General features: G+C 44.5%; 1 protein-coding gene across 1 annotated transcript in view; it reads left to right on the top strand.

The window, feature by feature from the left end:
* Positions 1-15,313, top strand: part of osbpl3a (oxysterol binding protein-like 3a) — a 147,027-nt gene that overhangs the window by 87,185 nt on the left and 44,529 nt on the right. The window contains exons 9-11 of the mRNA XM_084313667.1: positions 8,243-8,332; positions 9,041-9,197; positions 12,509-12,633. Coding sequence (XP_084169793.1) covers positions 8,243-8,332; positions 9,041-9,197; positions 12,509-12,633 — 372 coding nt within the window. The remainder of the gene's footprint in view (positions 1-8,242; positions 8,333-9,040; positions 9,198-12,508; positions 12,634-15,313) is intronic.

Here is a 15,313-nt window from a genome sequence, read left to right as displayed (position 1 = left end):
TAACCCTTTCACTGCCACGCGACAGAAGGTTAACCCTTTACTATAACACAACCGACGGTCGTGAAAGGGTTAACCTTCTGTGTACTGTCGCAGTGAAAGGGTTAACCATTTTGGTAGTGCGGCAGTGAAAGGGTTAACCTCTTTAGCCCGAGCGGTCCACGCGGCGGACCACAGATGACATCACGTCATAAATGGATCTCTCCAGACTGCATGACATCACGTCATAAACGGATCTCTCCAGACTGCATGACATCACGTCATAAATGGATCTCTCCAGACTGCATGACATCACGTCATAAATGGATCTCTCCAGACTGCATGACATCACGTCATAAATGGATCTCTCCAGACTGCGTGACATCACGTCATAAATGGATCTCTCCAGACTGCGTGACATCACGTCATAAACGGATCTCTCCAGACTGCATGACGTTAAGTAGCGTTTTTTTTTTTTTTTTTTTTTATGTATCCAAGAGTGAAGACCCTAACCATTAGGGGTGGGGGAAAATATCAATACGTAGTAGTATTGCGATACTTTGTGTGGCGATACTGTATCGATACAGCGACGCCAAGTATCAATATTTAATTATTTAAAAAAAATATATATATTTCATTTCAATACCTGTAATAGTACAGTAGTCCACGCACACGTGTGCATTCAGTTAAGTTGGAATATGACTGTAATACAAACAGTTCAGTTTGTCAGGTACATGCAACACAGATTACAGTGTTGACATCTGCCTGCTTGAGAAAATACCATGTTCTGCAATAAAAATTATTGAAGTGAGATGAACAGACTGAAAACTTGACAAAGTTTTACTTTGCAGTTGAAAAAAGGTAATAAATCGCAATGTTAATATCGCAATATATTTAGTATCGCAATACTACCGTATCGTGACTCAAGTATCGTGATAGTATCGTATCGTGAGGCCTCTGGTGATTCCCACCCCTACTAACCATCACGTCACAACAGCAGTCATGGTGTATATTTTCAGCAATACGTTTGTTTACCAATTATAGGTTAAAGTGTTATTAGAGAGACTGTCCTCCTGGTTGATCAGAGAGACTGACCTCCTGGTTGATCAGAGAGACTGACCTCCTGGTTGATCAGAGAGAGACTGACCTCCTGGTTGATCAGAGAGAGACTGACCTCCTGGTTGATCAGAGAGACTGACCTCCTGGTTGATCAGAGAGACTGACCTCCTGGTTGATCAGAGAGAGACTGACCTCCTGGTTGATCAGAGAGACTGACCTCCTGGTTGATCAGAGAGAGACTGACCTCCTGGTTGATCAGAGAGAGACTGACCTCCTGGTTGATCAGAGAGACTGTCCTCCTGGTTGATCAGAGAGAGACTGACCTCCTGGTTGATCAGAGAGAGACTGACCTCCTGGTTGATCAGAGAGACTGACCTCCTGGTTGATCAGAGAGACTGACCTCCTGGTTGATCAGAGAGAGACTGACCTCCTGGTTGATCAGAGAGACTGACCTCCTGGTTGATCAGAGAGACTGACCTCCTGGTTGATCAGAGAGAGACTGACCTCCTGGTTGATCAGAGAGACTGACCTCCTGGTTGATCAGAGAGACTGACCTCCTGGTTGATCAGAGAGACTGTCCTCCTGGTTGATCAGAGAGACTGACCTCCTGGTTGATCAGAGAGAGACTGACCTCCTGGTTGATCAGAGAGAGACTGACCTCCTGGTTGATCAGAGAGACTGACCTTAGGGCTGGGCGATAAAACGATAACGATAACTATCGCGATAAATTATTTCCTCGAAATAAACATGAAACGTGGTCGCAAAGTTTCGATATATCGATTTTCCAAGCTTGGATATGAGCACACGCACTAACAACCAATCAGTGAAGGAGATGGCCGATAGCGGAAGGAGACCCGGAAGGAGACGCGGAGGTAGGACTCGGTAAACAAGGCTGGCTAGGGCTAATTAGCTTGCACGGCGCTATTTTACAGTTTACCTGCCGAGTTGGTGTGTGTTTTGAATTCTGAGGGTAACTGTTATAGTAGTGTGGGGTATACGGTGGACGTCGTTGCAATGAATTGAGCGGAACAGAGTATTTTAGGGTCATTTTTAGTACATTGTCATGAGATACTCCGCTCGGAAACGAGGCTGGCTAGGGCTAATTAGCTTGCACGGTGCTATTTTACAGGTTACCTGCCGAGTTGGTGTGTGTTTTGAATTCTGAGGGTAACTGTTATAGTAGTGTGGGGTATACGGTGGACGTCGTTGCAATGAATTGAGCGGAACAGAGTATTTTAGGGTCATTTTTAGTACATTGTCATGAGATACTCCGCTCGGAAACGAGGCTGGCTAGGGCTAATTAGCTTGCACGGTGCTATTTTACAGGTTACCTGCCGAGTTGGTGTGTGTTTTGAATTCTGAGGGTAACTGTTATAGTAGTGTGGGGTATACGGTGGACGTCGTTGCAATGAATTGGGTGGAACAGAGTATTTTAGGGTCATTTTTAGTACATTGTCATGAGATACTCCGCTTGCTTTGGCTAACTGCTAACGTGCGCGGACTGATGACGACATCAACTCGACTCTCGAGACATTCACAGCAGCAAAACAAGTCTATTAATAGCCCGTCCATCGGCGCCGGGCATAATAAGTTAATTAAACTTGACTGACATTATATCGACGATAATTATCGATATCGAGTTATATGAAAATAATTTTATAATTTTATCGCGATAACGTTTTTGGCCATATCGCCCAGCCCTAACTGACCTCCTGGTTGATCAGAGAGACTGACCTCCTGGTTGATCAGAGAGACTGACCTCCTGGTTGATCAGAGAGACTGACCTCCTGGTTGATCAGAGAGACTGACCTCCTGGTTGATCAGAGAGACTGACCTCCTGGTTGATCAGAGAGACTGACCTCCTGGTTGATCAGAGAGACTGACCTCCTGGTTGATCAGAGAGACTGACCTCCTGGTTGATCAGAGAGACTGTCCTCCTGGTTGATCAGAGAGACTGACCTCCTGGTTGATCAGAGAGACTGACCTCCTGGTTGATCAGAGAGACTGACCTCCTGGTTGATCAGAGAGAGACTGTCCTCCTGGTTGATCAGAGAGACTGACCTCCTGGTTGATCAGAGAGACTGACCTCCTGGTTGATCAGAGAGAGACTGACCTCCTGGTTGATCAGAGAGACTGACCTCCTGGTTGATCAGAGAGACTGACCTCCTGGTTGATCAGAGAGACTGACCTCCTGGTTGATCAGAGAGACTGACCTCCTGGTTGATCAGAGAGACTGACCTCCTGGTTGATCAGAGAGAGACTGACCTCCTGGTTGATCAGAGAGAGACTGACCTCCTGGTTGATCAGAGAGACTGACCTCCTGGTTGATCAGAGAGACTGACCTCCTGGTTGATCAGAGAGACTGACCTCCTGGTTGATCAGAGAGAGACTGACCTCCTGGTTGATCAGAGAGACTGTCTTCATGGTTGATCAGAGAGACTGACCTCCTGGTTGATCAGAGAGACTGACCTCCTGGTTGATCAGAGAGAGACTGACCTCCTGGTTGATCAGAGAGACTGTCTTCATGGTTGATCAGAGAGACTGTCTTCATGGTTGATCAGAGAGACTGACCTCCTGGTTGATCAGAGAGACTGTCTTCCTGGTTGATCAGAGAGACTGACCTCCTGGTTGATCAGAGAGACTGACCTCCTGGTTGATCAGAGAGACTGACCTCCTGGTTGATCAGAGAGACTGACCTCCTGGTTGATCAGAGAGACTGACCTCCTGGTTGATCAGAGAGAGACTGACCTCCTGGTTGATCAGAGAGAGACTGACCTCCTGGTTGATCAGAGAGACTGACCTCCTGGTTGATCAGAGAGACTGACCTCCTGGTTGATCAGAGAGAGACTGACCTCCTGGTTGATCAGAGAGAGACTGACCTCCTGGTTGATCAGAGAGACTGACCTCCTGGTTGATCAGAGAGACTGACCTCCTGGTTGATCAGAGAGACTGACTTCCTGGTTGATCAGAGAGAGACTGACCTCCTGGTTGATCAGAGAGACTGTCTTCATGGTTGATCAGAGAGACTGTCTTCATGGTTGATCAGAGAGACTGACCTCCTGGTTGATCAGAGAGACTGTCTTCCTGGTTGATCAGAGAGACTGACCTCCTGGTTGATCAGAGAGACTGACCTCCTGGTTGATCAGAGAGACTGACCTCCTGGTTGATCAGAGAGACTGACCTCCTGGTTGATCAGAGAGAAACTGACCTCCTGGTTGATCAGAGAGACTGACCTCCTGGTTGATCAGAGAGACTGACCTCCTGGTTGATCAGAGAGACTGACTTCCTGGTTGATCAGAGAGACTGACCTCCTGGTTTCAGGCATTCAGAGGCAGGTCAGAGGGAATAGAATAGAATAGAAATTCTTTAATCATCCCGAGGGAGATGTGGCACTACAAATGGCTCACAGTAAACATTTAGGTAGACAAAACAAATCACCCTAAGAATTGCCTAAGAATAAGGAATAAAATAAGCCTAAGAATAACATACTAATAATAAACTACAGAGCCTGGCCCAATTAAATTCAAGGGACCCGTGTCGCTTGCATGCCGCATGGGACGGACCTGGGATGTGGGGGAGCCCTATTTCTAGGGGTGGAGGGGGGGGGGGGGGGTCCCTCTAATGGGGGTCTGGGCGGCTGAACGACGCCACATTCAAGGGGCCCATGTTTGTATATTGTTGTGTTATGGATGTCATTGTAAGTATTGTCTGAGGCCCCGTTTAGACGGAAACGCTAGCAGGTGAATCCGCAAAAATATTTTTACGGATGTGCCTTTCGTTTATATGGAAACAGCGTTTTTACGGGGTGAAACCGCAAAAAAGTGAGACTACCTTCCAGGGTGGAATTCCTAGAAACGCAAAAGCTTTGCGCTCTCGTCTAAACTATCAAAACCGTATAAATCTGTTAAAACGATGACGAAAGGGTTGTCACGGCTCTGGTCGCGCGTACTGCTTACGTCACAGGTAGCAGGTAAGCGCCAGTAGCCGAAACGTAAACAAAGCAAGTATGTCTGACTATATCAACGGAGATCACTTGAAGGCTACATTGGCAGTACTTTTAAAGACACAAGAATCAGTCCAGTTTTAAGATACGCTATTGGAGCTGGAATTACCGCGGCTGCTGGCACCAGACTTGCCCTCCAATGGATCCTCGTTAAAGGATTTAAAGTGTACTCATTCCAATTACAGGGCCAGCAGGTGCCTCGACTGGCCCGCGCCGTTCTGTGTTCTGAACGTAGCGTTATAGCAGTACTTTTAACCCTTTCACTGCCACACGACAGAAGGTTAACCCTTTACTATCACACAACCGGCTGTCGTGTGGCAGTGAAAGGGTTAAATACACAAGAATCTGTCCCGCGGCGTGAGTGGACCCACTGTCTGTGAGTGACCTGCTTTGGTCCAATCACATTCCCCATCCACAGTCTGCGAATCAGAGGCAGAGTAGGGCGGGTCTTCACAGCACGTCATGTGACATATGCGCCAATCGTGTGACAGCGGTGCTCCGTCGTTACAGCCTCGTCTGCACAGAGAATTCCACCCCAAAACGCTTGTCTAAACGCAAAATTAAAAGTGAAACCGCAAGACGACTTTTGCGGTTTCTGTTCACAAAACGCTCGTCTAAACGTAGCCTAAGTGTTGTATGTCTATAAATGTTAAATAAAAATGTAAGTTTAAAAAAAATTAAATAATAAACTACGGTCCGGGATGCCTGTACGTTAATGCCAAGCAAGCAGTGCAAAAATGCTTCCGCATTCGTCACCGCACGCTAGTGCGGTAAAGCGCCCTTCTTTTCAGACAAATGCTACCGTGCGTGCACCGGCGGCGGCGTGCTCGCTCAGGTGCGTGCGTGCGCCGGCGTGCTCGCGCGAGGTGCCCGCGCATGCGCATGAGATCCGACACGAGCGGAGCTCAATATATATAAGTCACCGCCCCTTATTCAGTATCTAGCAAATAGCTCAATTGGCAAGGACACATGGCTGTGGATCCTATGGCTTGTTTGCTGGCGAGTTCGAATCCCATCGAAAATATTTTTTAACGTGATTTTTTTTTAACGTGTATTCTTTCGCCGGTTAAGGTTAGGCATTGTTTCGGAGTTGGTTAAGGTTAGAACGGTTAAGTTTAGGCGCTGTTAAGGAGCTGGTTAAGGTTAGAGTTTGTCAAAGAGAATGGCAATATAATTTCTATGGTTAAGGTTAAGGTTAGGCATTGTTTCGGAGTTGGTTAAGGTTAGAACGGTTAAGTTTAGGCGTTGTTAAGGAGCTGGTTAAGGTTAGAGTTTGTCAAAGAGAATGGCAATAGACAGCCTATTTCCGCGCGACCTGGGCGCTGGGCGGCGGAAAATGAAAGGCGCATTACTGCATGCCACTACGGTAAATTTTTGCACTGCTTGCTTGGCATAAAGCTACACGCGTCCGGGATTCACATTTCACATCCACATTTCCTCTGTAAGTGTAATATTGACAATGTTGTTTTAAATGTAAAAGTCCAGGGAGATGGTACTGTCACTCTGTCACCCTGTGCTCAGTGATGCAGTGAGCCACAGAGATGCATTGTAAAGTCTGAACAGAGCAAGAGTTATGGACGTCATATCATATCAAACCTTTATTCATTCTCGAAAAGACAATTGCGGTCGCCCTCATTTTCAATGTCGTCGAGACTTTACAGACATTTCAATGCATGCATTTTTACAATAAATATAATAATAATAAATAGGAATAACTATCTATATAGCACTTTTCACACATGGACCGCAGTCCAGAGTGCCCCACGGCAATTAGTATAAAATGAACATAGGCATAAAATCGGCACACAATTGACAGAATAAAAAACAATGCATAAATTGCAGACATAAGAATAGGTATAAAAGACAATAAAAGTAGTGCAACGTAAACGTGCAGACATGAGAATAGGCATAAAATAAGTACAATGTTGCTCAATGTAACTACGGTTATCTGCTACAACAACAGATGCCATTCACCAAGTTTAAATAAGCGATCCACTGTTTGCATGGTATTTATAAAAAAATAAATATATATATAATAATAATTTCTGCGTCATTTAGGAACTGGCCAGCGCTAGAGGACGGGGACACTTCTGTGGACCAACCAGCCAACAGAGCGAGCTTTAGAGCTGCTGGTCGCAGCTAAAAGTTGTGAATTCCAGCATCCACTGGAATTGCAACCACTCTCCTGTACGGGGCTTGGGAAGCTGATTGTCACAAAGCCGCTATCACGCCGGCTGACTGTTGGGAAATCTTTTAAACTTTTTTTTTATTCTATTTATTTTTGGGCTTTCTGTATTTTTCACCCACCCCAATTTAGTCGCTATGCCAATTCCCTTCTTGGTCGTTGCACGCATTGCCCCACTGTCAGCCTGGGGAGGGTGTAGAACTACCACATGCCTCCTCCGATACATGTGGAGTCGCCAGCCGCTTCTTTTCACCTGACAGCGAGGAGTTTCACTGGGGGAACGTAACGTGTGCGTGCGGAGGTTCCCCCCAGATCCCCTCCCTGCTGAACAGGCGCCCAGACTGACAAGTAGGAGTCGCAGTTTACAACGACCAGAACACACACACCCCACCGGCTTCCCACCCGCTAACACTGCAAGGTACCGCTGACAGCTGTATTAGATCCCAGAGTCTCTGTGGTGGTATGCTAGTGCTTAGTCCACTGCGCTACCCAGCCACCCGCTGACACTGTGAAAAGATGCAGCAAAGAAAGCATCATAAGGAGACACGGTATGAACCTTCTAGACTAGTGGCTTTTCTTTCAACACCAGGCCCAGGGACAACAGTTGAAAATTAGCTTTGGCTAACACTGTCTCACACATTTACATTTATGTTCATTAATATGTGCTGTCCCCGTTCAAATAAAGTCTAAACTGAAACTGAAACCTCTTACTGTAGGTCATCATGGACTGGTCTGCTGACTGTTCCTGTAGTTAAACCAGAACACGGTGAAGTACAGTAGCATTCAGTTATTACGCTGCACATAGTTGGAACAAACCTTCAGAAGGTAGATCTTAAGGTGCTCCCACAGTCGAGCGGACCGTACACCTTTAGGTAGGTCTGCCTCAAACTACCTTCAGAGCGTGTGCGTTATCAGTAGCTGACAGGAAATACCAAGCTGTTTCCTTGGCAACGGAGTCCCACCACAAACGGTCTACAACGCGCTGTAGGTGATCGAGTCTCTCCTCCGCTTCCCCGCAGGCGGCGACCTACGACCTCCCCAAGAAAGAGAAGAGACCCAGGAGATGGCGCTCCAAGAACAACGGCAAAGAGGCCAAAACAACACTACAGGTACACACACACACGCACACACGCACGCATGCGCACACACACACACACGCATGCGCACACACACACACACACACACACACACACACACACACACACACACACACGTGTGTGTACAGAGAGACACACACACACATACACACACACACACAGACACATACATACACGCACACACACACACACACACACACACACATACATACATGCACACACACACGTGTGTATAGAGAGACACACATGCATGCACACATATATACACAGACATACACACACACACACACATTATACACACACATATACACACACATACACACACACACACACATATACACACACGCATGTGTACAGAGAGACACACCTACACACACACACATATACATTGTATATATGTATATACTGAACACTTTTGTCTACGTACTTGACTTTTATTTTATACTTGCTATACTTATTTTATACTTATCTATTTTTGTCTAGCACAGTCTCTGGAGTGTAACAGAAAGAAGCATTTTGTATAAAAGTATTCTGTACTTCTGTATGACAACTAATAAAGATACTTGAAACTTTATATACACACATATGCACACACACATATGAGAAAGCGAGAGAGATATTGTATAGAAATTCACTCACTCACTCACTCACTCACTCACTCACTCACTCACTCACTCACTCACTCACTCACCCTCTCACCCACCCTCCCTCTCCTCCAAGGTGCCCTGTATCTCTTCCAAGTCTCCTCGTCTCCACGCCTCCCACCCCAACCTCTCCACCACCGAGCCTCACACCCAGGAGGCCTGTCCTGAGTCCCCAGACTCGCCTACTGACGCGTCCCGCCTACAGGAGGACTTTTGCAGGCTGGCCAACAACAGTGAGTCCCTCCCCATGAAACACAACCACAGTAGATCCCCTGCCAGTCAGGCCTAAAGGACTAGAGATGATCTGTTACCACCTATTTCCTGCCGGTACCGATCCAGAGCGCCAGACTCTCAGTATCGACCGATATGGAACAACAATCTGATCCATGGCTTTTACTGAGCAGTATAGACTATGGGCCGCGAGAGCCTGCCTGCACATCTGGCCCGTTAGGTGTTTTTAAAGCATGTGTGCTGTGATTGGCTGCAACCTTTTTGCACTTCTGTATCAAAGCCTTGTGATTTAATTTAATTTGACATTAAAAACAAATTCAAGATTCAAGAAAACATCAAGGATGAAACACAAAAAAAGGTTGAGACTTATTTCCATTGTGGTCCTTGGTCTCAGACAGATAAGCAACACAAAAACATGACCACAAATAACAATATGACAAACTACATAGACATGTCAATTTTAAGTGCAGTACAAACGTAGCCACAGACAACATTTTCATACATTTTAAAATCTAGTTTTTATTAACATTGTCGAGGAGCCAGGCGGTCAGGTGGCGTAACGGAGATTGTGCTTGTCACCAAACCCCGGAGCGGCTGGATTCGCCTGTTCGAATCCAGCTCACAGCTCCGGGGTTGTCACCAGCTTGGCTGGCCGTTCACACTAATACAATTGGCAGTATTAGAGGGTGGGAGAAGCTGGCGGGGTGGGTCCGGGTCGTTGTAAACAGCGACTCCTACAGTTCGGTCGGGGCGCCTGCTAAGCGCGGATAGGACCTGAGTGGGATAGTGTGATCCTTCCACACGCTACGCCCTCTCAGGGAGGATCCGCGCTGCCAGGTGAAAAGAAGCGGTTGATTGGCTGGATGTGTGTCGGAGGAAGCACGTGGTAGCCTCCACTCTCCCAGATGATCTGACTGTGGGGGGTAAGTGTGCAGCGACCAGGAAGGGGATTGGGAATTGGCATAACGACTAACATTGGGATGGGAGAAAATCGGAGGAAAATGGAGAAGGGAAAAAGATAAAAAAAAAAAAAAAAAAAACATTGTCGAGGAGCCATGATTTTGCTTTTTTCTTTAAATTGTGTCGGCTACTGATGTATTTTAGCTGTGAAGGTAGAACATTCCAATTGGTGGCTCCCCAGAATTTAAGAGAACATTTGCCCATATTTGTTTTGAACCTTGGAATGCACAGGTCGGCAGCGCTGGTGTTCTGGGTCTGTGTCTCTATTCCACTGAAGATACTTTGTAAGATAAGTGGGGGCCCTGTTGTTATATAAATGTTGTGAACTATATTGAGCTGAAGTTGAACGGACCTTGGCTTCCAGAGGGAGCCAGCCCAACAACTGGTCCTAGAGTTAATCGGATGAGTAATCGAAGCTTGTAACCATAGCAACCCTATTGTTTTGTATGGACTGGCTGCTGAATTGATGTCAATGACACCGTTAAAGTGAAAGAAAAGTGGTGCCTGTGATTAGTTTATTCCATGTAGTAATATATCTATTAATATCATACTGTACGAGTTATTTGTATTCTGTGTGGCCCACGAATCCCCAGTGATGTTCCTATTTTGGCCCACTTGCTATTGAAGTTGAATAGAATAGAATACAAATGCAAATGCTTTATTTATCCCGAAGGAAATTCAGCAAATAGCTCTTCTTTAGACCATCGGTTTGTGGTTATTGGGACAAATATGATAGAGCTATACCGTAAAACGTCAAATAAAAGCACAGTCCCAAATAGACGCCTGTCCCAAATGAAGGCAGGGTGCTTTTTCCATGTTTTGACAAATAAAGGCAGCTCAGTTAGAAGCCCGATCTACATTACTGAACACTTTTTGTTTACGTACTCTTGACTTTTTCTATTTTATACTTTTAATCTATTTTATCAAACACACTCTCAGGAGCTCATACAGAAAAAAGCATTTCATGGAAAAGTATTCTTTATTTTACTATGACAACTATTAAATAAACTTGAAACATTAATTGTTTTGCAGCCATTGACGCTGGAAAGTGGTTTATTTATTATTATTATTATTAGTGCTGTCAGGCGATTAATTACAGGATTTGTAATTAATTAATCTAATTAATCGCATTTTAATCGCATAACCATTTTTGGCCTGATTCTATATTCTATAATCATATTTCAAATAGCATGTAGGATGGCATGTACTGTATCTACAAAACCTTCTGTTTACTCATCTTCCATTTATTCATTTGCTTAGATTTTTCAGGTCTGGTAAATTTGAGCATGGTGTTATTCACAGTCAAAGAAAAAGATAAAAAGATTTTTTTTAATTGATATTCTCATTTGGTTCATTACAATTTACTCAAGCCTAGTAACAGACACAGTATTTCTGACACTGGGAATACATTCCCTGAGATCCATAGATGTCCCTAGAATCAGATACCAAGAACATGCAAGGACCATTTAAAAAAAAAAAGTCTGTAAATGTTTATTCTATGTTTTTATGGAATGAATGCGATTTAAAAAAAAAAAAAAAAAAAAAAATATATATATATATATATATATATATATATTTTAATATTAATTAATGAATTTTAATAACGTGATCATTTGCTGTGTAATTAATTAATCTTAACGCGATAAACTGACAGCCCTAATTATAATTTCTTTTAAAGATTTATTTTTTAACGTTTATCGCTTTTCATGGTCAGACATGACCGACAGCTGAGGAGAGGATGAACGGGAGAAGAGGCGGGGAAGACATGCGACAGATGGAGGCCACCGGGAGTGGGAGGCGAACCCGGGACGGCCGCTTCGCGACGCAGCGCGATACATGGTGTGCTACTAGAGCGCCCCATATATATATATTTTTAATGTACACGTTATGTGGCTTCACCTTCTGAGCCAGTCTTGATATCCAAGCTGATCACTGCATTAACCCTTTCACTGCCGCACTACCAAACGGTTAACCCTTTCACTGCGACAATACACAGAAGGTTAACCTTCTGTATTGTCACAGTGAAAGGGTTAACCTTCTGTATTGTTGCAGTGAAAGGGTTAACCATTTAGTAGTGTGGTAATGAAAGGGTTAAATTAAATAATCCATAGGATACCCAGTTCTTTATTTATTTTAATATTCATACTTCCCTCTATCTCTCTCTCTCTCCCCTCCCTCTTTCGCTATCTCTCTTCTGTCTCTTTCATCTCTCTCTTCTCCCTCTCTCTGTCTCTTTTATATCTCTCTCTCTCTATCTTTCCCCCCTATCTCTCCTCTTATCTCTCTCTTCTCCCTCTCTCTCTGTCTGTCTCTCTCTCTCTCTCTCTCTCTCTCTCCCTTTCCCTCTCTTCAGTTCACAGCACTCTGAGGTCGGCCTACAGCTCCCTGTCTGCAGAGAGAGACAGAGTGAGACTCACTCTTGACATGCAATCCCCCAAACCAGCACAGGTCACAGGCCTGAAGACCGCCTATGCCTCAGTAAGTGTGTGTTCAAGCCTACTGTGTAGTATGTCAACTCTGTGCTATTTCTGTCCTGTTGAGCCTGGTGTTAAGGGAGAATCTGCCCATTAGACCTCTCACTATATACCTCTCTCTATAGACCTCTCACTATAGACCTATCACTATATACCTATCACTAAAGACCTCTCACTATAGACCTCTCTCTATAGACCTCTCACTATAGACCTATCACTATAGACCTCTCTCTATAGACCTCTCTCTATAGACCTCTCTATAGACCTCTCACTATAGACCTCTCTCTATAGATCTCTCACTATAGACCTCTCACTATAGACCTATCACTATAGACCTCTCTCTATAGACCTCTCACTATAGACCTATCACTATAGACCTCTCTCTATAGACCTCTCACGATAGACCTATCACTATAGACCTCTCTCTATAGACCTCTCACTATAGACCTATCACTATAGACCTCTCTCTATAGACCTCTCACTATAGACCTATCACTATAGACCTCTCACTATAGACCTCTCTCTATAGACCTCTCTCTATAGACCTCTCACTATAGACCTCTCTCTATAGACCTCTCACTATAGACCTCTCTCTATAGACCTCTCTCTATAGACCTCTCACTATAGACCTCTCTCTATAGACCTATCACTATAGACCTCTCTCTATAGACCTCTCTCTATAGACCTCTCACTATAGACCTCTCTCTATAGACCTCTCACTATAGACCTCTCTCTATAGACCTCTCACTATAGACCTCTCTCTATAGACCTATCACTATAGACCTCTCTCTATAGACCTCTCACTATAGACCTATCACTATAGACCTCTCTCTATAGACCTCTCACTATAGACCTCTCACTATAGACCTATCACTATAGACCTCTCTCTATAGACCTCTCACTATAGACCTCTCTCTATAGACCTCTCACTATAGACCTCTCTCTATAGACCCCTCTCTATAGACCTCTCACTATAGACCTCTCGTGGGTGTCGTATTTCCCGTTGCTCTCTCCCGCGGCTATAGGATAATGTATGAAATGTATGGACTATTAATAGGTCGCTCCTAGCTTAATCTGTGTTCACGCAGGCTGTGGTCCAGTGAACAAGGCCTTCTGATATACATTTCTCTCTCTAATAAGGCAGGGGATTATGAATCACTAGCCAAAAATAGCTTGGGTTGCAGATCAGGTCGTCCGTGTGCACTCTGTGCAACATCTGGTCATTTGGGGTTAGCAATTTGGACCGTTAACAAAACATAAAGTCCTTTGGTGGAACACAGTTTTTCCATTAACGCCGCGTGCAGCATCAAGGACAGAAGGACTGGTAAACAGGAAAGACTGTTCTTTTTAAGGATCCGGGGCGTGAGAGATCTACAGTATAGCTGGTGTTTGCTGGTCCTACTGTCAGTGATGTACCTGAACGCGCTCAATGAACGATCGTTCATCATGAACTCGTTCATATTTTGGGCGAACGTGAACTGAGCGTACTGTATTTCCGCTAGATGAACGTAATTGTGAACGCGTTCATTCTCGGCACTCTATCACAGTATAACTTAGTTCAAAAGTGTGCCAGATTTGGGACGGGCGCGGAGAGAGAGAGTCGTTACGCGTGACGCGGGCCGCCCCTTCAAGGCAACGGTAGGGGAAACACTGACAAATAATCAGTGTTATGGAAATGCCAGTATTCTTTTTTAATATTTAAAGTTTTTTTATTTTTCTCAAACAAGACAATACATACACGACAAAACAAGACAAGAAATGATAATAATAACAATAACAACAAGGGGCGAGGGGGGGGGGGGGGGGGTTGCAGAGCGTTACAAAGGTTCAGTAGACAAACTTATTCCAGATAGTGATCTAATAAAGTTCAGGGGACCTTGAAGGCCATCGGGCCTATCACTCTCTTGAAGAGACAGAGCAGCCTGTTCCATCGATAGCAAGTCCATGAAGTCCTTGCGCCAGTTCTCCATACTGAAGCAGTTCGGTTTGCGTTCTTTCCAGTTCATTAAAATAATCCGTTTGCATGCTAGAAAAGCCAGTGCTACAGTATTATTTACAATCTTTGCTTGAGCAGTGTCCATTTTTACACCCAATATACACATTATAGGGCAAGGATTAATGTCAATTTGGAGTAACTGACAGGTCCTCAGCAATGTCCAACCAAAATTTCCTAACAAGCGGGCAGTGCCACAGCAAGTGCATGAGCGTACCCTCTACTCCACACCCATGCCAGCACAATTTGGGTAGGGTGTGATTCATTTTATTCAATGTACAGGGTGTTATATAGGCCCTGTGTAGTATCTTTAATTGTATAATTTTATATCTAACACATTTTGATATTTTTGTACTATTCCTAAGTGCTGCTTCCCATTGTGTTTCAGATATGGATATACCCATGTCTCGCTCCCATTGGACTTTAGTTTGGGTATTGGTATCAGGGGTGGTTGAACATGATAGTTTATACATTGCAGAAACAATGCCTTTCCTGCCTGTAATTCCCCTTAATGTCTCTTCCATGACTCCGTTTGTTCCTATAGCTATGCCTTTAGACAACAATAATTTAATAACTGATTGTATTTGTAAATAAGATAAAAATTCTGTGTCTTTCAGCCCAAACTGTGTTTTAAGTTCATTAAAAGGTATCATATTTCCCCTTTCGATCACTTGGCCCACCTGTGTTATAT

This window comes from Notolepis coatsorum (genome assembly GCF_963971535.1).
Source record: "Notolepis coatsorum genome assembly, chromosome: 4".
Classification (NCBI taxonomy): Eukaryota; Metazoa; Chordata; class Actinopteri; order Aulopiformes; family Paralepididae; genus Notolepis; species Notolepis coatsorum.
The sequence above is the reverse complement of the archived record's forward strand: the minus strand, read 5'-3'. Positions and strand labels throughout refer to the sequence as shown.